Source organism: Cibotium barometz, chromosome 26, assembly GCF_041138505.1.
Source record: "Cibotium barometz isolate CiBa-2024 chromosome 26, ASM4113850v1, whole genome shotgun sequence".
Classification (NCBI taxonomy): domain Eukaryota; kingdom Viridiplantae; phylum Streptophyta; class Polypodiopsida; order Cyatheales; family Cibotiaceae; genus Cibotium; species Cibotium barometz.
Window position 1 is genome coordinate 48,418,085 of NC_141071.1, and position 27,117 is coordinate 48,445,201.

Sequence of the window (27,117 nt, forward strand, 5' to 3'; positions counted from 1 at the left end):
TGGGCACTCGTACTAAGCGTCTTAATGCACCAAAGATAGCTATGCCTAGGCTAACAGATATTACCACCTAATAACATGGGTAAAACCCTCTCCTTTAGACATTTGTTCATTAGAGAGATACACAAACTTGAGAGGATTTTAACAGAGTGGTGGTTCAAAAAACATTGATTTCCACCTTGGAAGGATGTACACAACCCACCATTTGAAAAGAACCGTTTTGCAACAGATTGTAGCCACGCTTTGACGAGCCACATGATTCATGATTCAAACTCCTAAAGCCCAAAGCCCTTGGAATCATATTCAATAGCCCTAGAGGACACAATTAAACTCCATTAAATAGATATGATTGGGCTTTTGTAGCAAAAATTGAGCCTTTTAAAATGCAAAAGAAAAAGGAACCCTGCCGTTTCAAACCGCAGGCCAAACACCGTAGGGCGGCGCCCGGACATCCTCAGGCCATGACCCTCTGTGTCTCTCTTTCTCTCTCTCCACGTTATCCTTTGACTAGACTTCGTTGTAGGCTTGTACAGGTTTTGTGGCTATGGCGGAAGCAGTGTTGGCCTCGTCGCTATCCTGCCTCTCTCTGTGTGCTCCTTCTTCACTGTCCTCGTCGCGGGCGTCGTCTCTGTCTGGCCTGAGGATTGCGTGTGGCAGGCCCACTCATGGCCTCTCCTTCTCCTTCACCAGCAACAGGGTTGCTGCACTGCCTAAGGTAGCTGCCACGGCCGCAACCCTGGACGATCGCGAGGCTCTCAAGGCTTTTGTTAAGACGGCCATGCCGGGCGGGATCGCCGCCCAGAAGCTGCTGGGGACCGGGCGCCGCAAAACCGCAGTCGCTCGCGTCTGCCTTCTCGAAGGCACAGGAAAGATCATCATCAACTGCCGCACGGCTCAGGTACCCCTCTACATTTTTATCTGCGCTCTTTGTGTTAAAACCCTAGTTGTGCATCTGCTCTATCATGTGGTTGCATTTTATGCCGCAGCATGTAGCTGCTTCAGGAACCTTATGAAAATTGTTCTGTTTATTTTGATTTATGTTAGGAGTCTTGCAAATAGCCACTAGGGCTACAGGCCCTTGAAGGGGTTGTGAATACATAAGGCTTTTCTTGTCAACTCCATCTCCACATGCCTGCTGGTATGTCAATACTTGTCTCATCACTTTCATTTGCTCCAGGAATACCTCCAAGGCAACCCTTTGTGGCTTCAATATGTGAAGTTCCCCCTTGTCAGCCTCGGCTATGAAACAAAGTATGACGTTATTGTGAAGGCTGAAGGAGGTGGTCTTTCTGCCCAAGCACAGGCCATTCTTTTGGGGATTGCTCGTGCTTTGTGTGTGGCAAACCCCGCCAACAGGGATCCCTTGAAGAAGCAGGGGCTGCTGACCCGGGATGCCAGAAGTGTAGAGCGCAAGAAAGCAGGGTTGCACAAAGCTCGCAAGGCTCCACAATACTCGAAGCGTTAAGGAAACTTCATTAAACTGGTAAATCTTTGACAAGAACTTTAGCTATGCTGCCAATGGCTAGTGGCCTTTCAATGTACATTGCTTGGTAAGACTTTCACTTCCATGCACTCTGGATTGCAGCTTGTATGGCAAGAATGAATGGCGCACCCGAATGATTGCTGCAAGTGATCTGAACAAAAATTTCCAAGGTCTCTTAGAGATTAGTATGCCATGTGTTGGAGTATTTTTTGTAAGGCTGTTTAATTGTTTTCAACATGGCAATTGGACCACATTTGCACTGCTCTTGCAGTTGGAGGGATCAATTGTCAGGAATCTATTTTGCTCTTGCGTTATTCTTGCAGGTCTAGAAGCTTGCACACCTAAGCTATTGTAGTTTTGTTGCATGAGGTGTGCTTTTTGAGTCTTGATCTTCATTTGCTTTGATCTTTGATACTCCAAATCGCTTTTGGCTCCATCTTCTTCCTACCGGTACCCTTCAGGATTTCATCAGCTTGTATTAACTCTATAGTTCGGTACAAGTTTATGCTCTTTACATGCCAAAATTGTAATTTAGGTGCCTCTTGTTGAATGGCTGTTACTGTAGTGATAGAAGGCATTGTCTTGCTTAGGTAATTTACAGCAGTTATAAACATGAGCCAAGTTTTTGTTTCTAGAGAGAGCTAAGCTCATAAAGTTACTGGACACTTTTATGTACCTGATAATTTAACATTGAGTCGCGTGATTAATATTGGTGTTACATGGAAGGCACCCCTTCGTCTCTCTTCATATATGTAAAGGAATTCGTGGATGAAAATTCAAGCATAGTATCTCTTTGTTTTCAGGTAAGAACTGTTCTCTCTTGGTTCAGCTTTGAGTTTTGAAGAAGATAGAAGGTAGGTGGTTCTTCTTACAAGTGGACAGTTTATCGGCAGCACACAAGCAAGACTCACACAAGAGGGTGTACACAGGGCAGTATGAATTCTTCCATTGCAAAAGGTGGATACAGTTCACCCCCCACCCCCCAAAAAATCCAACCCAACCCAAAAGAAAATGGGGATTCTCCAGCATGTGAGTTTGTGGCATGTCAGGTATTCATGGGTATCTAGTAGCTTGGTATATGTGTCTAAGATTTGTTCACAAAGGCACTTCCTCGTGAAAAGTTCGAAGTTTTCTGCAAAGCTTTGGGCTTGTTGCCTTTCGGGGATTGATTAGCTATCCATGCATATGTTCACTTCATCACTCTAGGGTTGTGTCGAAATGTAGGGGTGGTGATGAGTAAACACCAATAGGACCAGCTGGGGTACTCTTAACCCTCCATAAGAGGAGTCTTTTCCCCGAGCTCTTATGCATGTGAACTTGTCCTTATTTTACTTATAAGGTTCACTTATATTGTGTTTTGGCACCTTATCCAATACATTGCAGTTTGTGCCTCTTTTTGTACTCTCATGATTGCTTGTGTGTGTGTGTGTGTGTGTGTTTGTGTGTTGGGTGGGGTGAGTCGGTGCTAGGTTGCATCCTTTATTTCAACATTTATTAAATAAAGTAGGTGGCACACTATGCACGTTTGATCAAGATCTCAATGGTTGAACTCATAGGCTTCATCATGAAATTAATATTTGGTTAGGCAATAAGTTCTTCATTGATATCTTTAAGGCGAGTGCTAAATTAAGCAACTAAGAGATGATATTCTTTTTAAGAATGAAGCCAAGCTCTCTCTAAAATTTACTTTCGAAACTAACTCTCTCAATGTTACATTTTTTATTCTTATTTCTTTTAATGGTTCGAAGATACGGCTTAAGTTTAATTTACATAAGTAATTATTTGAAATTTAGATACTTTAAATCACAAGGACAAGTCATATTCCATTGTTTACATTGTCATTTTGAAGACACAATACTCCAACACTTACAAGTTATTAGGGACGTAACCATGTACTCTTAAAAAAAGTATTTAAAAAAAATTTAGAGTATGAGAAGACTTTTGTTTACATTCATTGTTTTGAGGTACTAAAAAATTTGGAGTATGAGAAGACTTTTTGTTTACATTCATTGTTTTGAGGTACTAAAAAATTACATTAGATTGTACTTTAGAAACTAAATCATCAAAAAATTCAAGTCTACTTTGCTTATTAAACTTGAAAATCATCTACTCATGTGTATACATCTCCTATACGTGCTTAAGGTTATCTCTTTTTCTAGCTATGTTTTACTTTGTGTCGTAGGTTATTATCTAACTTTGGCATTTTCTCATATTGGAAAATTGACTCGTGTGTGCTAAAGTTCATTGATTACGAACACTTGAACCTTGCAAGGTAGGGAGGGGGAGAGGAGAATGCAAGGGTTTTATCAGCTTGCACCCCTTGGTAGAGTAACCCTCTCTTATGGAGAGCTAGGGTCTTCAATCTTGTCTCCTTCGTTGTCACCACAAAGGAACTTAGCAAATGGGTGGGTAACACAGAGAGAGAGAGAGAGAGAGAGAGAGAGAGCTATGGAAATCTCAACCTCTACTCTGATGATGCCATGGTGAGTGAGAGTATAAGAGAGTAGACAAGAGAAGGAGAGAGGGAGAAAAGAACATACATCAACACTGACACTCACCCACACAATTCCTAAGCATGCATGGAACAAAGAAGAAGAGAGAAAGCATACAAATAACTTCAATCACAAGTGCAAGAAGACTCAAACTCAACTGTAAGAATGGGATTATATATTTTCTCATTAGTCAAAATGTCTTATATACAAGACTTATTTACACAATGCCAGCTGCTTGAATAATGTTCGAGAGTCTAATAAGTTGGTCTAGGATAATTCTCTAGTCTAATTGTATATTACCAGCATTACACAAGTCGTAAGCTCGGTGTTTAACTATCTTCTAGCATTACATAAGTCATAAGCTTGGAAATTTTTCATAATCATTTTGCATAAAGTGCATTGTTGCTCACTCGACGGGAAGTGCTGGGATCTCACCTTTTTCTAAGACTTGTGATGGGAGAACGGGGTGATCGGCTTGCGAAGTTGAGGCTTTGGTGAGTTTGTTTTTCGAATGTCTCCTAGAGAGGTAAGTGGTGGGAGTGGCTTGGGAGACGAGAAGGATATGGGCAGTGTTGGAAATGTAGGGGGGTAATCCAAGGAGGAGTGGCAAGTGATGAGGTGAAGGCAACAAGAGGGAGCTGATGTTGCGAGTTGATTCGGGGAAATGAAGGTTGAGGCATGTTCCTTTCCTTTGACCTAAGCGGAAGCATTTGAGGCATGTGGGATTGTACGAGGGGAAAGGGTCATGGGAAGCTTCACTTAGGCCACCAATCGTAGATCTTGCTAGGGGTTTTCCTTGGACATGTGCTTGTTGTCGAACACATCATCCTCGTCCTTGTCCTTAGTAGTGTCGGTTGTATGTTTGTCCTCTTTCTTCACAATGAACACTGGCTTCATGGATTGATAAAATGTGTGGGCCTCCTTGTATTCGTCATCTGAGATGTCCTGGGGGTAGGCCACATGCACAATGTCGAATAAGTGGCATTTGCTAGTTCTCATAAGTTGTAGCTACTTCCAAATTCTATGATACATGATGAAGATGTTGATGGGCATGGAGATACCAGTAGTAGGCCTCATCCACGGTGTGCCAGCCATGTGTGTGCATCCACTAAATTACCCTAATGAGTGATGATATCCATGGGGATGCAAGGTATGGGTAGAGCTTAGCGTAGGAACAAAGAGTTCAATGTAGTCTCTCTCGTCCAAGAGCAATGAGTAAAGTAAAGTACCTGGCACCAGAATTGAAGATTTAGGCAGAGGGAAGATGGTGGAGGGCTTAGTGAAGGAGATTGTGTTTTGGAAGAAGAGCATGGTGAGGATGGTGTGGAAGCATAACGGACTTTGGAGAGGATTGTGGAAAATGTGGTGGTGGGAATTTTATCTCCTCGTCGATGATGTTGTGTTGGGTGGAGGAGGTTGAGCTAGAGGGTCCGGTGCTACAATTCGAGGAGGCTAGAGGGTGGTTTGGGGAGGGATGGCAAGGTTGGATAGGTTCAACAAGGCTCTGGTACTAGCTGTGAGACCCCTGCCCCCTCCGTGCATCGGAATCCGAGAAGCTAGCAGCAGTGACAGTAGCAACCTCACGCCCGGGGCCTGGTTTCCCACTCAGGGCCTCGCCCACGGATGTCCGGACAAGAGATTAATCCCTCGGTTCTCCCAAAACCGAACCCGGAAAAACTTCCCTCGCCCAGAAAGCATAGGCGATTTCTCTAGGAGAATTTTATTGTAACGTGGTCAAGAGCCTTAATTTACCCTTTTTCATTCCGATCGAACTCGCAGGTCACATGGCCAGATCAAGGGAGGAACTTGCACTTGGATCATAGAGACCAACGCTTTTTTCCTCGTCAACAACAACATGCACAGCCGTTGATTCTTTTCCATAGAACAAGGATTATCCGTGATTTACTGCAACTATCGTAACTTGAACATAATTGAATTTTAATTATAGGGATCCATCAGTCCCATGGGTTAGCCAACCACCCAACCACTCTATTGATAGGATCCATTTAGAAATTTGGTTATGTTTTGTCCCAGGTACTAGGGAAAAGAGTTCCCAGGCCCCCTAGCCGGCACTCATGCAAAATACAATTTAGACACACCACTTACGCACCTAATATAAAATTACCTTTTACAGATTTGGCTGTCTTTAAAGTAAACTTGAAGTGAAACCATAGTATTACTGATGATAATCCTCTAAAATATCCAGATCCAATTTCCAACCATAAAATCCAATTTTAATCATCCTTCCTCAGCGTACCTATGGCATCATCGGCAACCAAAACGCTCACCACACCTGCTCACTCAACCTGCTCACTCAGGAGCCTTTTCAATAGTTCCTAAAGTGTTAAAACCCTAAGATCTCCTAGATAATTGTTATGCATAAACATGCATTAATCAGACATAATCTCATCCACCCGACCACCCCCGAGCCCAAGGGATGCACACATGAATTATAATGAAGTACATCATACCTTTACCTTGATGTTCCATACCATCAAGAGGTATAACTCCAATCTAATAGCATGTAGCTATAGTGTGAAATGGTAGGTGAGTAGATATAATCCTCTATACAAGAGAACATCATATCATAACCTAGCCTCAAGATAACATCAAGAGACCATAGCCTAAGCTCAAGATAACATAGCCTTGGCCTCCCTTGAGTGTGCCCTATGCCCCTATTATATAGGAGAGCCCTCAAGTGACTCTTGACTCTCCATTTCCCATGTGTGACCCTTGGATGCCTTACCCTAACCTTAACCCTTAAGATTAGTCCTAACCCATGCTCCACTAGAGCTTGTTCCCATGCTCCCATGCTCACAAGCCTAATGTGGGTTAGCCTCCTAGTATATGCACATATAATGTGCATATAACAACTTCTCCTCTCTCAAACCATTGCACTCTTGCAATGAAAAGAAGGAGAACTGCACTGAACAATATCAACCGACTCCCAAGTCGAATCCTCTATTTCCCTATCTTTCCACCTAATTTTAACCTTAGGGATTAGTCAACTACAAAGTTTCCTTTCCCTGAATTCAAGTACCTTATCAGGTTCATGTGGAATATAGGATAATTCTTCGACTTCAACGAGTTCTTGAGGAGTAACTATGTTATCCTCACCTCCTAGTTTCCCTTTCAATCTATTGATATGAAAGACTGGATGAACTCTAACATGTGGAGGTAGTTTAAGTTCAAACACAACCGTGCCAATCCGATGTATAAATCGAAATGGACCACAATATCTAGGAGATAAATTCGAGCATTTTCCTTTTGACAAAGTCTAAAAATCTTTAGGAACTTTTATATAAACCAACGCTCCTGGTTCAAAAGACCAAATTGAGCATCCTCTATCAGCATAGAATCGTGCCCTATCCTGAGCACTCCTCATAGAATCCCGAGCTTCGGTCAGCATTTCCTGCATATCACGCAAGAAATCCCTCGATGCATCAAGCTCGATGTCCTTAAGATCGACATCAATAGGTGCCCTGGGTTAATACCCATATATAAGCATGAACGAACTAAAACCAATAGTCGTATGTTTAAAACTATTATAGGCAAATTTCATCATTGGAAGATACTTTTTTCAATTTGATGATTTTCCATGAGACATATGTACGAAACATATCCTCTACAATCTGATTCATATGCTCTGTTTTCCCATCAGACTATGGATGATCAGAGCAATTCATACTCAAAGTAGTTTCCTCGTTGTAAACCATTCGGAATAAAGTAGAAAAACATGGCATTATAACAACAGGAACCAGGTATCCATCGGCGGCCCGATGTACCCCACATTTGCTCATGGAATTATCGGCGTCCAGAATTACCCATATCAACATAGAGAGTCATCAACGTCTGAGTCACATATGTCCATCCGTAAACCATCAGGTTGACTGTATAAATCTCCTAAAGTACAAAACTAGAGAAAGAAATGCCAACAAAGGAAAAATCCAAATTTCCTTTATCCGAACACAACAAGATAAACTCGTTGAACTCTAAAGAAAGAGATTTCAACAAGTGAAAATGTCGATGAGATTACACTCATCAATACATGCAGGCTATAGATAAAACAAGTTTATCTGAAGAATTCACACACAATAACTTCTAGTGAATTTAGAAAATGAGATTCTCTTTGAATGTTGAGGTTAACATGCTAAGTGATGTAAGCAAAGCAACAATCTTGAGCCCAAATTATCCCATAAGATAATATATGTGAGGGATCACTAGCGTTCCATGCCACCATGATACCACCCATACATACCTTAACGATTTGAACCTCCCTAGTATGTCGTCTAAGAAAAATGAATAAAATCCTGTATAAAAGAAATAAGATGGCCTTATCCCCCATACTTTCACATACTAAAACCTGTCTCTATATACCTGAGACCACATCAAAGAATAACTCTTTCCGAGTATATCATTAGAAAAGAATTTTGAATTATTGGCGCCTTTCTAATGATAACTACCCAATAAACACTAAAGTTAGGGTAGAAAAATAACTCACCTAGATACATAAGCAAGTAGGTATCCGAGTTGGAATACGTATAAGAGTACAAGGAACATAGTCCAAAATTATGTACAAAAACGAAGGCAAATGCTACCTTCAAAGCACATGATATTATCCAAAAGATCAAAAAGATCCTTAAAACCATGGATAAAAGCATGGAAGCTCCTCAAATCCATGAAAACCTTAGTTGATCATAAAAATCAATGCATGCCATCTAATGGTCATTAATCATGCCACAAAAGAAGCATTAAAATTGCTGGCCAACTCATCAATCCGGAGTATATGAACGTAGTGTCATTCAAACAAAACTCCAAAGTAAGCAAGTGAAACACATGTGTGTAGTACTCAATAAAAAATCCCTAGACACAAGTGATCTAGGCAGAACCTGATGAGTCCAAATAAAACTTGAAAAACATCCAATCAAATCCACCAAAACAAACAGATCAACTGACCCATGATAGAATTTGTCTTAGGCTTAGGAAATTAAGCATAGACCACACTTAAACAAGTGCAAAATAAATTATCATGGAAAAATATCAAAGGTGAGACACACTTTGAATGCAGGTAATAGCCATCATTGAAGAAAGTATGGAATATGTCCAAAAAGAATGGCTAAACAATGGTAAAAAATCATGAAAACATCGTTTAGAATTAATCCAAATAGAAATATCTACTAATACGAGGCATAATCATATTAATAATATGCGAATAACCCGCATCTATCTAATGTCAGCACGTGAAAATGTACTTCAACATTAAATAACCCTCGAAAATATAAAATTCTCGAGAAAAAGAATTATCATGATTTTTTCTTAATTTTTCTCTAATTTTCTAGGACCACAAAATATGATAGTTTTGAATTTCACCAAACCTATCTTATGGCATTCCAAACCTCTATTTTTCCAGAAAATTTTTAGCAATTAAATTTACTAAAATACCATTGATATTTTAAAAATACCAATTTTTAGGATTTCTAAAAATAATTTCTAGAATATTCCTAATTTCTCTTGAGAATCCCATCGTTCACGAAATTTCCAATTCCGTCCGACAATTCTCAAATCCAATGAAAATTTATAATTTTAATGGATTTTCTAATTTTCTAGGTCAAAAAATATATTTTTAAAGGAATTTGAATGGTCACGGACACCCGAATGGACACACCACATGCCAAACACCAACCGCACATTTTTAAGAAATTTAAAATAACCTTTGTCTAATTTTTCATTAAATTTTAAGATTTTTTTAAAAATTTTTAATTTACCCCGAATGCATTTAGAATATGAACCGTCAAAAATTTCGGAATCCCAATAGTTTTCCCGGGATACGAAAAGCCAACAGTTTTGGGAAAATGAAAAGACCAAAAAAAAATCGGAATACGAAAAGCCAATAGTTTCGGGAAAATGAAAAGACAAAAAAAAAAATCGAAATGTGAAAGGTCAAAAGTTTCCGGAATCCGAAAGATCAAAAGATTTTCCGGAATTCGGAAAGCAAAAAGGTTTCAGGAAAGTGGAAAGCCAAAGGTTTTAAGCCAAAGTGGAAAGTCAAAGGTTTTAAGAGAAAAAGTTTCAAAGAATTTGTTTTCTCAAAACTCATATTTTCTCAAATTTTTTCAGGCTTTTCCAAGCTTTTTTGAAAAGCTTTCAAAATCTTTTGAATTAAAAAAATCCTTTTTTTAATCCAAAATTTTTAAATAAAGCTTTTTATTAAGCTTTAGTATAAAGGTAAAAAAAGGGGGGGGCGATCTTCGCCTGCACAGGCTGCGGTGCAGCCCCCCCCCCCCCCCCCCCCGCGTGTGCGCCTGTTGAAAACAAGAGAGAGGGAGGAGGAGTCTCCCCTCTCCTCTCACCTCTCTTCTCCCATTCTTCTCCAACTAAAAAGTTCTCTCTCTCCACCCCCTCCTTCTCTGTAATCAGAGAGGAGGATTAACAATTTAATTAATCTTTTTTGATTAATCATAATTAAAAGTTAATTATGATTAAAAATTAATCAAATTATGCCAACTAAAAGGCGTTCACACGACACGGGAGAGGGAAAAAGAAGAAAAAATCAAAATTGAGGCGAAGAGGGTCCCACGCAATCAGGAGAGAATTCCATGCATCAACATGCTGCCCCTACTGCATTTCAACAGAAAATCGGCAGGAAATGGATAGAATATCCACGGAAAACCCACAAAAATGTATTAAAAATACATTTTTAACCATAAAATGCTCTAAAAATTTCTTAAAAATTAGAAAAAAATTCCTTAAAATTGTAGAAATTCAAGGAATCCATTCTACCAAAAATATCTGCAATAAAATATGTGGTATTTTGGTAAAAATTTCTATTAACGCTTATTTACCATAAAAAATAAGAAAAAATAGCATTAAACTCACAAAATTTCCCCGCAACGTCGATTCATCCATAGTAACACGCGTTCCAACCGCCGTATCGACGATCCACATGCAAATAATCAACTCATTTTTGGGATATTTTCTTTTATTCGTTGTATTTATCTCATCCCAATACTTGGATTAATCCTATTGGCCCTTTGGAACCTTATTTGGACCTTAATCCAAAAATTTCTGAAAATGTGGACCCTTAGGCTAAGGTCTCTTATACACATATTCAATTAATTTCTAATGCACATTGGAAAGTTCATTTTGAACTTCTGTTTCAGGGAAACTCATCTTAGACATTAGGAGAATTTTTGCATCCAAAAATATATCAATTTTGAATTACCTCTCTCTAGATATTTTCTCTCTCAAGGTCAAAACAGGGTAAAACAAGATCTTTTTCCATTTCTAAGGGGGGGTGATTACAAGAGATTGAAGGGGCGGTTCTTACACCTGTACATCTCAAAAGCTGGGGGGGAGGAATCTTACATCCTAACCCACTTAAAAAATGTGAGATGTCCTCATCTTGCAGCTGGAGGATAATCTCTTAGTTCTCTTTCTTCTATTACTTCCAGCGTTACTTTCTTGGAAGTATATGGCCGATTTGGGAATATCTCTCTTTGACTTCTCCTATTTTGAGGTGGAGGTCTTGCATTACTTTGAATTGAAGCTGAGGGTTGGTTAGGGGGTCTACCTCGGGGGTTTCCCTGATTTTGATGGGAAGAACCTTGATTACTCTGGAAGGAAGGAGCTAAAATCTGGAATCTTGGTCCTTGACTTCCTTGTCTTGAAAACCTTGATCCAAAAGGAGTTGGTCAATCCATACTATGATGACCGTATCCTTGGCAGTTAAAGCATTTAACTTCTTTGTTCAAGGGTGGAACTTCTGAAGTTGAATTCCAGGGGATTGTGTTCCGAGAAAAAGACCTTTGTTCCATTCTGGAACTTCCCATATCATGATTTTGACCTGGTTGTCTCTTAGAAGGCAGAAAGTTGGAATCACCTTCCGGAGCTAGGAATCTTTTGAAAGATGATGATGTTGGCTTCGATGGGACCTTGACATCAAAGGCCTTGGCGAAATCCTTCGTCATCCACATTGCTTCACCATAGAAATTGGCTTTGCATTCTTCACCAGGGTATCCAAGGGTTCGTTCATTCCCCGAATGAACCTGGTCATTAGTTGTTCTTCATCCAGCGGCGGTGGGGCGAGTATTTGAGGAGAGCGAATGCTTGGTGATACTCTTCAATAGTTCTGCTCCCCTGGGTTAACTCCAGGAATTCGTTCATCTTAGTCTCCAGGGACAGAATCTCTTCCTTAGGAAAATCTTGAGATCATTCCATGTCTAGGTGTTCCGATCCCTAGATGGTTTGTCTCGCAGGGGTTCCTCCATGCTACCCTAGCTGTTTCTACGATCTTCATCGTGGCAAGAGCCGCCTTACTTTTTTCATTGTAGCCAGTGACATCGAAGTACTCTTCCATAGCTTCGATCCACTTCTCTATTGTTTCTCCCAAGTGCTCCCCTTCACTTTTGAAAGGTCCAGGCTGAGATTTATGAAGAGCTTTACGAACATCCGGGTCGAGCTCTTCCTCATCGCGTCGGGGGGCAAACATTTCTACCATGACGACCTTGATCCATGATCCTATTAATACAAAAATTCCCTGTTAAGTCCCTTTTTCCAACTTAACCAAGACGCTCAGGTGAAAAGATTACTTCAAATCTGAAAGGAATTAAACTTTAGATCCAACTAATTCTGGGGTTCCTTATAGTTTAGTCAACCCTCACAGAATCTTGGGATAAAGATCCCTTCTATAAGAACATATAGAACTCATCATCAGAAAATAGTTCATTCATATCCTTAACACAATAATGGTCCATCATCAGACCAGAAACCCATTTGAACACTTCCCACAGAAATTTTAGTTATTTAGGTTCTCAATTTGTCATTCCTTATTTAGGTCCATTAGGTTAAAGGTCAATCTGTCGGCACAATCCACTAATCTCATAGTAGTGATGTGCTGAAAGTCATAATCATCTTCCAAGTTACTAACATCATCATTGCTCTCAACCAGAATTCTAAAATCATATCAACCAGCATTCGAATTCATCATCTGGAAAGCATTTTTGCTTATAACTTCAAGGTCTTAGATTCACTCATATATATTGTCAGTATTAAGAGCTACAATTATATCCATGGTATATACGGGTAGTCACGGTCCCTGGAGCTATAATACCATCATATCTAGGTCTCAAGCAAGTCAGAGATACCACACAATTGCGGTACTTCCATCTAAAAACCCAATTCATCGATTAAAAGTCTTCACTAATGAAGCTTAAGGAATGAGAATACAATATGTAAATGCTCTTTTTGAGTTTATAAATTTCTTAAAAAATTCATTTTTCATTCTTAAGCTTTCAACAAGGCTCTGATACCAGTTGTGAGACCCCTGCCCCCTCCGTGCACTGAAATCCGGGAAGCTAGCAGCAGAAGTAGCAACCTCACGCGTGGGACAGGGTTTCCCACTCGGGGCCTCACCCACCACACGGATGTCCGGACAAGACACTAATCCCTCGGTTCTCCCAAAACTGAACCTAGAAAAACTTCCCTCGCCCAGAAAGCATAGGCGATTCCTCTAGGAGAATTTTATTCTGACGTGGTCAAGACCCTTAATTTACCCTTTTTCATTTCGACCGAACCCACAGGTCACATGGCCGGATCCAAGGAGGAACTTGCACTTGGATCATAGAGACCAACGCTTTTTTCCCTATCATTAGGCACAGGCGTTGATTCTTTTCCATAGAACAAGGATTATCCGTGATTAGTGTAACTATCGTAGCTTGAACATAATTGAATTTTAATTATAGGGAGCCTAACTCCATACAGTCCCATGGGTTAGCCAACCACCCAACCACTGTATTGATAGGATCCATTTAGAAATTTGGTTATGTTTTGTCCCAGGTACCAGGGAAAAGAGTTCCCAGGCCCCCTAGATGGCACTCATGCAAAATACAATTTAGACACACCACTTACGCACCCAATATGAAATTGCATTTTACAAATTCGGCTGTCTTTAAAGCAAACTTGAAATGAAACCATAGTATTACTGATCATAATCCTCTAAAATATTTAGATCCAATTTCCAACCATAAAATCTAATTTCAATCATTTGGCATCATCAGCAACCAGAACTCTCACCACCTGCTCACTCAGGAGCCTTTTCAATAGTTCCTAGCCCATAGTACCTAGGAGTTTAATCACATCAAAACCATATGGACTCTCAGTTTGGGATCAGCAAGATCAACAACAAAGATCCATGTAAAAGAGCCATGAACTCATCCGTTGAAGACCAGCAAGGTCAATCAACCAGATTCATGCCCGTGTTCAGAAAATAACTCCAACTCATTTTCTTCCCCGACGCACGCGTGGGTATCTTCGGCGACCCAGATCCCGAGCACCGTATGGTCAGCACCCTCTAGGTTCCTTAGCAGGTGACCTAGCGCTTCACTCATAGGCCGCTTCCTTGGTCCCTCATCCACCGTACTGGAAGCTCACCATTTTAATCGAATCGAGGCTGGTCAAGACCTCAGCCGACCTTGCCACGCGAGACGTCCATTGACTCTCTGTCTCAGCTGTTGCAACATTTTCACTTAGGTCCGCACGACCTCATTCACAAGATGGTCAAAATGCTTCCCTAGCATTCTTGACATAAAACAATCTTTAAAAAAATAGGTTTCGTCTACAAATACAGTTCCAAACAGAATTCCCATCTTTTCTCATCATCCACATCCTTTCACATTATTCCTCATCATCTCTCGTCATTCCACATCATTTCTCATCGTCCCATTCCACGTCATTTCTCATTATCCCACATTTTCTACATTAAGTCACATCCAATCACATTATTCCTATATCCATTCACATCCATTCACATTCATTCATATCCATTCACTTCATTCCTACATCCATTCACATTTATTCACATCATATCACGTTCATTTGCATCCATTCACATCATTCTTACATCCATTCACATCATTCCTACATCCATTCACATAATTCTTACATCCATTCACATCTATTCGCATCCAATCACACCATATCACATCCATTCACATCATTCCTACATCCATTCACATCATTCCTATATCCATACACATCTATTCGCATCCAATCACATCATATCACATCCATTCACATCATTCCTACATCCATTCGCATCCAATCACATCATATCACATCCATTCACATCATATCACATCCATTCACTCATTCCTACATTCATCACATCCATACACATCCAATCACATCATATTACATCCATACACATCCATTCACATCATCCTACATCTGTTCACATCATTCTTGCATCCATTCACATCATTCCTACATTCATTCACATCATTCCTATATCCATACACATCCATCCGCATTCATTCACATAATATCACATCCATTCACATCATTCTTACATCCATTCACATCCAATCACATCGTATCACATCCATTCACATCATTCCTACATCCATTCACATCATCCTACATTCGTTCACATCCATTCACATCATTCCTACATCCATACACATCCATTCACATCATTCCTACATCCATACACATCCATTCACATCATTCCTACATCCATATACATCCATTCACATCCAATCACATCATTCCTACATCCATTCACATCCATTCAATGATTCTATAAAATTTGTGCATAACCTTCTTTATTTTTTTAACTATTGAATAATGCTCAAAACTCCACTTTTTCTGACTATTGAATCATATGCTCAAAACTCCACTTTTAGCGTAAAATATTTATGCCTAGAATATGATAGGAATTCCTCTTTTTGCTTTATTAAAAATATGCATAAAAATAAGATTTATATCTTTTTCTAGAAAATTTACCATAGCTTTGCTGCTGCAATAACTGAAAATATTCAATTTTCTATTTAAAATGAAAACTTGTAATGAAAATATGATAGGAACTTCTCTTTTAAGCTAAAATTAAATTATGCATACATAGCATAATTATAACCATAATTATAAGCATAATTATGATTAATTCTCTAGATTAGACTAAAATAATCATTCCTCATTTTTGAAAATTTTAACATAATCTCCTTTCAATTTAGGATGAATTTATACGATTTTTCCATACCATAAACAAGATTAAAAGAATTTATCTTTCTTTTTCCTAGATTAAAAATCATGAGAATAACTAATCTCTTTCTCTAGCTTGTCAAGCATAGAGTTTGGTTTAAGATAAAGAGATTATGAATAAGAATCATCCTTCTACCAAGGATTTAACCATAGGAATGACTAATCTTTTCAAGAGAGAGATTTTCTTAAAGAAAAACATTAAGATTAAGCATAAAAATTAACATTAATCTAAATAGACATTATGAATCTTTGGAAAGCTTGATTTGAACAAAAAGCCATTGCTTAGAAAGCTTCTCAAGCTTTAGAGGGGTTGAGAAGAAGAAAATCATTGAGAGAATTGAAAAAAAAACCATTAAAATAGGGTTTACATTTGATTTGGGCTTGATTCTTTGGCTAGAAGTGAAGACCCCAAGCAAGTCCTTGGCCACCAATAGAGAGAGAGAGTAATCTCCAAGAGAGGTTGGAGGAGAGAGAAGCTCCACAACTAGCTCTTCATATCTTCTTGCAACTTCCTCCATTGCAATCCTAGAAGTGGTGGCTTGAACATTAGCCTCTTCAATCTACTTTAGTCACTCCTTTGCTAAGCTTTGGTTGCTAGTTAATTGTTGGTGTACATGCTCAAGCACCTGTTGATGGCTAACCAATATCTGATCTATCTCCATCAACTTTGTAGTGATCACCTCATTGAGGGCTTTTAGTTTCTCAGCATGTGCTTTGTTTAGTTGTTCTCTTTTTGTTCAGAGGCTTATCACTTTCTGTTCTACTTTAGCAATGGCTTCATTGAGTGTGTTGAGCTACCCTGTATATCCTTCTTCCTTAGCTTGGAACATGGCATGGGCTTCCTTTAGCGGTGTATGTTGCTCGTATTTCTCCTTGGTATGTGCTACTTCCTTTTGAAGTTGTGCCTTGGCTTACTATAATTTGGCCTTGAGCTCCTCATTTTCTTTGGTGGTGCGGCGGACTATAGTCTTGCTGATTAGCCTATTATTTCCCTCCAAGGTTTGGAGCCTTGCCTCCTGTTCTTTGGCTAGTTGCTCCTTAAGCGCCTTTACCTGGTTAGTGGAATCTTGGACCTATTTCTAGAGTTTGGCATTCCTATCATGCAGCATATGAGTAGTAAGTAAATGACATTGCCATACCCTTTGCTCTTGGGTCCAAATATTTGCACTTGTGGAGGCTGAGCCTTCTATTTGGTACTATAGCAGCATGTCGAGGCCTTCCATGGTATCCTCTAGGAAGCGATCAGCCTCAAGATTGTTTAAGAAAGAATATTCCCCTATTGTGTTCTCAGTGTTCATTCGCCTTCGCTTGCTGGGACTTGGAGTCTCGTCAGCTCTCTTTCTCTTCTCAGCATCTTGAGCTTCTTGAGTTGCCTCTAGTTGTGCTAAGGTGGCCTCTTCATTCCTCTCACCCACATTTGTTTGTGGAAATTGTTGTTTCGCTCGAGCCTGTGTTGTACCAATCTTCGCTAAGGTGGGCTGATCTGAAATTACTAAATCACAGAGTGGGGAGAGTTTTTTGAAATCTAACTGGGCAAGGCTTGAAGGCGATGTGTGTAGTGCTGACTCTGGAGGAATGGCACTTGCTACCAAGCTTATATTTTCCCTTTCTTTTGCTTCCTATTGCTCCAAAACCTATGGAAAAGATGCAATGTCCTGGGCTACCTCTTCTTCTAGATGCTGCATATCTGATTCAACTTGTTGGAGGCTACCTCACATCTTTTTACTTTTCTTTGAAGCTACTTAGTCTCCTTCAGGACCGCTTGTCCCTGCTACAACTCTTCTAGAATGAGGGTAGATAGCTCCATGGATCCTTCAGCCTGAGAGGTACCTCTTCCTTCTTCTAAGTGCCTTAGGGAATGGGAAGATTAGCTGCATGGTTGAGTACTTTGGTTAGGAGATAAGGATTACAAACTTTGGATTGGTGTGACTTAAGGTAATTCTCCATTTCTCGGTGTATATACCAAGCCCAACCCTCCAGTTTCTCCTCATGAACCTTTTCTATGTGATTGAGAGGGACCATGTTATATCTATCCACTGGCTTTACTTGCATGAGCATTGACGTTAACCCATGAAGGGCTTAACCTGTGAGGATTAACCCATGAAGTGTTAGTACGTGAAGGGTTAAAGCATGAAGGCTTAACCTGTAAAGGATTAATTTGTGAAGGGTTAAAGCATGAAAGATTACTCGTGAAGGGTTAAAGCGTGAAGTGTTATTACGTAAGGTTTTTACCTGTGTGAAAGGATAACTCGTGAAAGGTTAACCCATGAACGGCTTAACCCACGTGAAGGGCTTAACTCGTGAACTAACAATCCGTGATTTCGTGAAATAGCATATTGTGGTGTCACGATTATCAGTGTGGAATGAGTGTTAGTGGTTAGTGCTTGGTATATGTAACATGTCATTGCCTATTTTCCCTTATTCAATGGACTCCATAATGGAACGATGATGGTTTCTTTACCATCATCGAGTTGTACTTCCCATTTTGCCTATTGGATGTGACAATTGTTGTTGGCGCAAACCTAGAGCACTGCGGGTAAGTCATTGATTCTCTGCAGAACTCTATTTTAAGAACTGCAGGAAGACAGATTGACTATGCAGACGCTGTGGGTGCTGCAAAGAGGTTTACAGTTGCCATTGGGTGTATGTATGCACATTGAGGTCACTGGTTGTGACATTTGAGTGGACTGCAGTACCGCTGTGCAGAAAATACAGCAGTTGTGCAGGAAAAACCAGAGTGTAGTTTCTGGTAAAATTGTGTGTTTGGCAAGATGTCGAATGATGGCATAACACAGATTGTGTTGGAGGTTCAGGTTGACGAATTTCCTGATGGGAAAAGGCTATTGGGACTACATAGAAGGTGAGCATGAAGAGGCACCAGAGATACCGGTTAAATCCGACTGCTGCAGATGTGCATTAGTGGCCTTGAGGTGGGGTTTGTGTAGAGCTACCCATGTTTGATAGGAGATCAAGTTATGACTTGATCCCGTATGAATCAATGTAATGCTCTTAGTGTGACTATTGTGTGTAAAGACGTTTACATTGAGGCATGTAGGTTCAATGTCGAGGTCATCCTCGTTAAGTAAGGTGAGTGAAGCCATGTTCACATGTTGTATTTTCCCTTGGAGTCTCTGTTTTGCTTTGGCTTCCCTTGCCTTGGCTTCTTCTTGAGCATGTCTGATTTTTTCCTTGACTAGCGTTTTCTTTTGTTTTAGAAGATGCTCTTGAGTGAGCATTTCCTAGGTTAGGGGTCCATAATATTTTTTGAGTTTACTCCCATCCATTTCTACCCTTTCGATCGTTTCAATTGGGACTGACCCTTGAGGGGTGATTTCAAACACTCTAAAAGGTCCTAACCCTCTTTATTTTAGTTTCTTTTTCTTGGTGCTCCCAATACCATACATGAGGATGAGGTCCCCCCGTTTCTAGTTCTTTGTGTTTCAGGTTATGGTCAAACTAGTGTTTTCTCTATAATTTTTTGACCATAAGTCCATGCGATGCGATCAACCAGGTTTCATCGAGGTTCTCCAAGTCAACCAACCTCTCGGCTAACGTATTTTCAGTGAGCCTTTCCTGTACGGCAATTCGCAGGCTTGAAACTAAAAATTCCATAGGCATTACCGCCGCATCAATTCCATAAGCTAGACAAAAGGGATTATACCCTGTTGCTACCTCATATGATGTACAATAGGCAAATAGTATTGCAGTAATCTTGTGCTCCTAATCCGTGCGACTGGCTTCTAAGGTTTTAGTCAGGATAGCATATAAAATCTTTTTTGTGGTCTCTGCCTAGCCATTTTCCTTTGGGTAATAAGGTGATGACTTGCAATGGACTATGAGGAATCCTGTAAGTAATGGTTCAATCACTTCATTAATGAAATGTGAACCCCGGTCTCATTGACTAATGCAAGTGGGGAGCCAAATCTGGAAATGATCTGTTCATATAGGAACTTGGCTGCAGTTCGAGCATCAGCTCTGTTAAAGGCTCTTGCCTCTGCCCATTTAGTGATTTAATATGTGGCCCGATCACATAATAGGGTTGTGATGGAGGCACTTTTGGACTAATGGGTCCAACAAAATCAATACCCCATTTCTTAAAGGGTTGTCTCACAATCACAAGGGTGAGTGGCATCCTATCCTTTTGTTGTGGGGGATAGAAAAACGTTGACATTCCTTGCATCTCTTCACAAATTCTATGGTGTCCCCGAATAATGTAGGCCACCATAGTCCCGCTTGAAGCACTTTGCGAGTTGTAACTTCTCCAAAAAAATGTCCTCCGACTATTCCTGCGTCATGCGCTTCTTATAAGATCATGACAAACTCATCCTCTCACACACATCTCCTAAGGATATCACCCTTGCCTAGGTTATATAAATCTCTAGTAATAAATTGATAAGGTGTGGCCAGTTTAATAAGCCGACACATTTTATCCTTGTTCAAGGGTTGATCCTATGGGAAACCATGAGCTAGATAGTTGGATATTTCCTCACTCCACTCAGGCACCATGTCAAGTTTGAAAAACAAACATCTGGGAGGCCATCATCATTGCAGGTTCTCCGTTTGGAATTCTAGACATATGGTCCACTAAAACATGTTGAAAGATCCCTGCCCCCTCCGCGCAACGAATTCTAGGGTGCTAGTAGTGGAAGTAGCACTTCTTGCACGGGGCAGAGCCTCTCACTCGGGGCCTCGCCCCCACGGATATCCGGACAAGAGACTAGTCCCTCAGTTCTTCCAAAACCAAACCCGAAAAAACTTCCCTCGCCTAGAAAGCACAGGCGATTCCTCCATGGATATTTTTATTCTAACGTAGTCAAGGTCATCACTAACCAAACTAATCCAACCAAACTTGTAAGTCACTTGGTTAGATCAAGGAAGAAACTTGCACTTGGATCATAGAGACCAATGCTTTTTTCCTCATCGAGAGGCACAACCATTGATTCTTTTCCATAGAACAATTACTATCCAAGATTTACTTCATCTATCATATCATAACATAATTGAGTCTCATTTTAGGGATCCATCAGTCCAGCCCCATCCACTCCTGTGGGTTAGCCAACCACCCAACCACTGTAGTGATGGGATCCAATTAGGAACTTGGTTAGGTTTTGTCCCGGGTACCAGGGAAAAGAGTTCCCAGGTCCCCTAGCCGGCGCTTCATGCAAACTTCAGGATAGTCACACCACTTACACACCTAATATGAAATTGCATGTTTCACAGATTCAACTGACTTTAAAATAATCTTTTAATGAAACCATAGTATCACTGATCATAATCCTCCAAAATATCCGATTGAATTCTAATTTCCAATTATTCCTTCATCGGTGTACCTATGGCATCATTGGTAAACCAGAACGCTCACCACCTGTCCACTCAGGGGCCTTTTCGATAGTTCCTAGCTCATAGTACCTAGTAATATATTCACTTATAAAAATCCAGATGGAATCTCCATTGAAGATCAACAAGATCAACCAACAGGTCCATATAAAAGAGCCATGGACTCATCTGAGGACCAGCAAGGTCAATCAACCAGATCCATGCCCGGTTTCAGAAAACAACTCTAACTCCTTATTCCATTATCTTCATCGATGCACCTGTGGTATCTTCGGTGACCCAGAACCCGAGCACCGTATGGTCAGCACCCTCTAGGATCCTTTGTAGGCCACCTAGCACTTCACTCATAGGTCGCTTCCTTGGTCCCTCATCCACCGTACCGAAAGCTCACCATTTAAATCAAACCGAGGCTGGTCAAGACCTCGGCCAACCTTGCTACGTGAGACATCCTCTGTTGACTCTCCGTCGTCGTCATCTGTTGCAACCTTGCTACGCGAGACATCCTGTGTTGACTCTCCATCGTCGTCAGCTGTTGCAATTAGGTCTCCACGACCTCATTCACAAGACGGTCAAAATGCTTCCCCAACATTCTTGACATAAAACAATCATTTAAAAACAAGTCATAAATACAGTTTCTATAACGAACTCTCGTCTTTCCACATTGTTCCACATCAATCCACATTACTTAATCCAAGTCCAATCATATGTATTCCCATCGTCCTTCATCCATTCTCATCCAATCACATCATTTTTCATCTCATCACATCTTTCCACATTTATACTCATCACATCTCATCCACTCGCATCTACCCATATCCATATCCACATCTCATCACATCACATTCATTCACATCTCATCCATTCATATCTACCCCGATCCACATCACATCCAATCCATTCATATCCACCCCGATCCACATCACATCACATCCGTTTCTCACATCTATCCCGATTCACATCCCATCACATCTCATCCATTCATATCACATCTCATTCATCCACATCTATCCCAATTTACATCACATCACATCACATTCATTCACATCACATATCATCCATTCACATCTATCCCAATTTACATCACATCCATTTCACATCACATCTCATTCATTCACATCCCGATTCACATCTCATCCATTCACATCCCATATCATTCATTCACATCCCGATTCACATGACATCACATCTCATTCACATCCTATATCATTCATTCACATCCCGATTCACATGATGTAAATTGGGATAGATGTGATGTAAATTGGGATAGATGTGATGTGGGATGTGATGTGATGTAAATTGGGATAGATGTGGATGACATCTATCCCAATTTACATCACATCACATTCATTCATTCATTCCCAATTTACATCATTCATTCATATCCCAATTTACATCATTCATTCATATCCCAATTTACATCACATCCCGATTCACATGACATCACATCTCATCCATTCACATCACATCACATCTCATCCATTCACATCACATATCATCCATTCACATCTATCCCAATTTACATCATATCACATCACATCCATATGATGGAGACCAGCTTCTCGACTAGCTATAAAGCTTTCCATTGATCCCCCTTGTACCCCAAAGCATGGTATGATTTTCTCCACACATACTCCCTCTACTACCGCTGAGCCTTCTCGCCAATTTCAAGGATGGACCTAAATTAATGAGGGGGGTAAGTTAACCACAATGGTTAACATTATTTTCAGCGTGGTTATACTTCATGTAATTCACTTTTATGCAAAATCGCACTTAGCGCTTCATGTAAAAGATATATGGGATGATCGATTTTATGACATATGTAATGCCAACCCATGAGAAATAGGTGTACATAGAGATAGAGAACCAACTGTGGGCCCCTCTCTTGTGGCTATGGTGGTGAGCTTGTGTGTATGCATGCTTGCTTTCTTGCCTCTTCTCCTTCTTCTTGCTCTCTCTCTCTTTCAGTCTTGCACACACCAAGGCATTGAGATAGGAGTTGAGCTCTCCACCATATCTCCTTCCCTCATTGCTCCCTACGTAGACATTGACACAAGTGGTGGTGGAGTGAGCCCCTAGTAGCTTCACATCGAGGAGTTAACCCTCCTTAGGGTTGACTAAGTGCATGTTCCCAAACCAACCCTTGCATTGTCTCTTTTCTCTTCTTCTCTTCCTCTTTCATGCAAGGAGTATGCTCATTCAGGTGAAGATTAGTAGATTCTTGCGTGACAAGTGAATTCTTAGTCCCTAAGGCTTCACTTTCACATGTACAAGAAGTGGTTAAAGGAGGTGGAAAATGTTATTGGCCCCCACTTAGTGCTTGTAGTAGCAATATGTACATGGCATATTGAGGCCAGGTAGTAGATTCTTGCATGATAAGTGTATTCTTAGTCCTTAAAGCTTCACTTTCACATGTACAAGAAGTGGTTGAAGGAGGTGATGAATGAGAATTAAATTCTTACTCCTTAAGGCTTCACTTTCACATGTACAAGAAGTGGTTGAAGGAGGTGGAAAATGTTATCGGCCTTGACTTAGTTCTTGTAGCAATATGTACATGGCATGTTGAGGCCAAGTTCATAATGGAAGCTTATGAGCTAGTTCTTGATTCCCACTTTGGAAGTTCACAATTAAATAATTAATAATAAAAAGGCTACTTAGCAAAATCTAACATGAGTCAAGGTCAACATTGAAAACCAAGATAAATAAAGAAAGATGATAAATGATTAATAATAAAAAGGCTACGTAGCAAGATCTAACATGAGTCAAAGTCGACATTGAAAACCAAGTTAAATAAAGAAAGATGATAGAGATAATTGAGAGGACCTTTAAGAGTGCCCTTTATTTGACCCTTTGACGTGTGATTTACCCCTTCACATAAAGCTTAATCCCATGTATAGTGCAACTTCAAGGTCCATAACCCAGTGGCTATTCATTCCCCCTCTGTCACATAACAACCTCCCAAATCACAGCCTTAACAAATATTTGATGTAAAAGGAAAGAGAAACAAGAACATAGTATAGGATCAATGGCGATTCTATTACCCTATTTGTCTAAAATTTTCTCAAAATATGCTTGCATTATAGACATGTTAATAGGTGTGATTTTCATTAGCACTCCATAATCCACTTTCTTTGTACATTTAGATTATTGGACTTTGCAAAATTTCAAAGATAAAAAGGAGCAAAGAAGATTGAGCACACCTTCAAACTCCTACTATTATTGTGGGAGTCAAGCATACTAAGATTCTTTGATGTTATCTCTCGAGTATTGCATAGATCCACTTTCTTTGTACATTTAGATTATTGTACTTTGCAAAATTTCAAAGATAAAAAGGAGCAAAGAAGATTGAGCACACCTTCAAACTCCTACTATTATTGTGGGAGTCAAGCATACTAAGATTCTTTGATGTTATCTCTCGAGTATTGCATAGATCCCAAGAGAAACATATTCTAAATAAAGGAAAGGATACTAAGGTGATTAATAAGCACTTGGAAAAAACATAGCATGAGATGTAGAGAGAAAGAGTGCGAAACATGTGTTTTCATTAGAGAAAGTGGGAGAGAGATGCATTTCCAAACAACAAGCACTGTAGTTTGGCACCTTTCAACTTTTCTTTTTTTTATAAAGGTGACTATATATTATATTAAGAAAGTGAAAAAAGGAGAATCATCCATTACATCATGCTTTAACTGCCGAAGAAGCATAAGTTTTGCACAAAAGACCAGGAACCTAGCAAAACACTATTCATTTGTCTCTTTTAGCGTGAGTAGGCTTTGGACATAAATAAATCTTTCAAGTTTTCAACGAAGCTATAATTGAAAATCATAATGTATGTCATGAAGCATGGTTGTAATTAGTATACATTTGCGTTAAGCAACATGTAGCTTATTCTAAGTAATATTTTAAATTTTATAGTAGGAGAAAATCAAAATGGCAGGGTCGACTTCAGACATGCTTCCATGTTGGCAAGAAAATACATGTGAAAAGGTTAAAAAATCCCTTGTCGGGCATAAAAAATCAACCCTACTTGTTTGGAATGGACAAGTTACTGCTATGGATTAATTCTCATAGTTGCTTTGAAGGAACGAGGAAAGAATAAAGTAGTGTAAGAAAATATAACTTATGTTTTCATACAAACAACATAATCCTCACAAAACAAAGGATATGATGTAAGAGAGATGGAGAATAATACTAAAATATAATACCAAAGCATTGTGTTTACAAACCAAATTACAATCTAATGGTGTCTACCCACTATTAAAAAATAAGTGATGAAGGGTGCAACCATTCAGGCATCAAGGGGGAGCATGTAATCTTAGAAAATTATGTGAAGGGTGTAAAATAAAATGTCACATGAGTAGATGGTCCAAGTGGGTAAGCCATGATATATGTGGGTAAGAATCAGCCCAAGATAGCATCAAAATAAGGCACCTAGAATAAATGGGCTAGTGGGTGCATAAAGGTCAATAATCAACATTAAATGGGCCTAGAATCAAGGAAGGTGAATCATGGAAACCATATTAGGGGCAATGTATTAAGCAAAGAAATGTGCTAATCATGATTTACTCTAACTTATTTAAAGAAACCCAATCCAATGCAAAACATGTATGTTGAATCTAACCTCTTATCATGCATTATTCTTATCTTGTCATTATTAGCATCCGCACTTTTTCTCTACTTTCATTATGCAAGTATGATTAGCTTAATCCAATTCTATCCACCTTAGTGAGCTTGTAACTTAATTTTCAAGTTGGCATTATTCTTATCTTGTTGTTATTAGCATCATCACTTTTTCTCTACTTTCATTATGCAAGTATAATTAGCTTAATCCAATTCTATCCACCTTAGTGAGCTTGTAACTTAATTTTCAAGTTGGCATCAAAGCTTATCAGCATTCCCTAGCATTATATGGCTCTAGGCTGTTAAACTAGCAACTAGTAATTACCACTAATATCTTTACTAATCCCAACTTTACCCACCTTTGCAAATTGGATCAAATCTCATCATTAGAGGAGTTTTACTACAAATTGGAGCTACATACTTCCAATCCACTAAAGATCACCCACAGCACTAAAGTATCAAGATTAAAGTAATCCAGAAGCTCCCATGAAGTGAGTTTTTAATGCTAATTTTAGCTTGCCTTGGAGACTTAAGATCATGTTATCTTGGCCACACATTAATAGCAAGTGTGTACTACAAGATTGACCATCTCATAGATTATTACTAATGCCTCTATTATTAAGCATGATTGGTCCTCCTACCAAGTTCCATTATTAAGTCACCTACTATATTGAAGAGCCTTGAATTCTCATTATTGATCACCCACTAGGAGCACTTAGGCCCATAGTAAACCTACTACAACTCATTATTGGTCACCCGCTAGGAGCACCGCTAGGAGCACTTAGGCCCATCATGTAAACCTACTACAGTTCATTGTTCATGAGAGAAACATGATGTTGCTAACTAATTGAGATATGTGGTGAGCCTTTGTCATTGTGGGATTGTGGTGGCATGCAAGCCACCATTTGGAGAAGCATCAAATGAAGATAATAAGGTCTTGGATGTAAAAGGGATGTTGTGCTCTTCTTAATGCATGAACTTGTGAACCAAATAATTATGGAGAGGTGCAAGGAGATTAGCTAATGCACAACAACACTTTGTTGAACAAGAAAGAAATAAGGTGAACCATTTTATTGAGTCATGATTGTAAACTCTCTTCTTATGATTAAAAGTGACAATCATGTTTCATTAAGGTTGAAGAAACCAAATCGACATAGT

At 39.6% G+C, this 27,117-nt stretch overlaps 1 protein-coding gene across 3 annotated transcripts; it reads left to right on the top strand.

Moving 5' to 3' along the window:
- Window positions 1-473: 473 nt before the first annotated feature.
- RPS9 (ribosomal protein S9) lies at window positions 474-2,871 on the top strand. 3 transcript variants are annotated; one of them, XM_086820721.1, is made up of 3 exons: window positions 474-895; window positions 1,175-1,480; window positions 2,284-2,871. In XM_086820721.1, exons 1-2 carry the CDS (start codon window positions 542-544, stop codon window positions 1,460-1,462), a joined length of 642 nt encoding a protein of 213 aa, XP_086676847.1. In that variant the 5' UTR covers window positions 474-541; the 3' UTR covers window positions 1,463-1,480; window positions 2,284-2,871. The 3 variants fall into 3 exon arrangements, with proteins under 3 accessions (XP_086676847.1, XP_086676846.1, XP_086676845.1); XM_086820720.1 differs by lacking the exon at window positions 2,284-2,871 and adding an exon at window positions 1,583-1,843; XM_086820719.1 differs by lacking the exon at window positions 2,284-2,871 and having other exon boundaries at window positions 1,175-1,843.
- The last annotated feature ends 24,246 nt before the right edge of the window (window positions 2,872-27,117 follow it).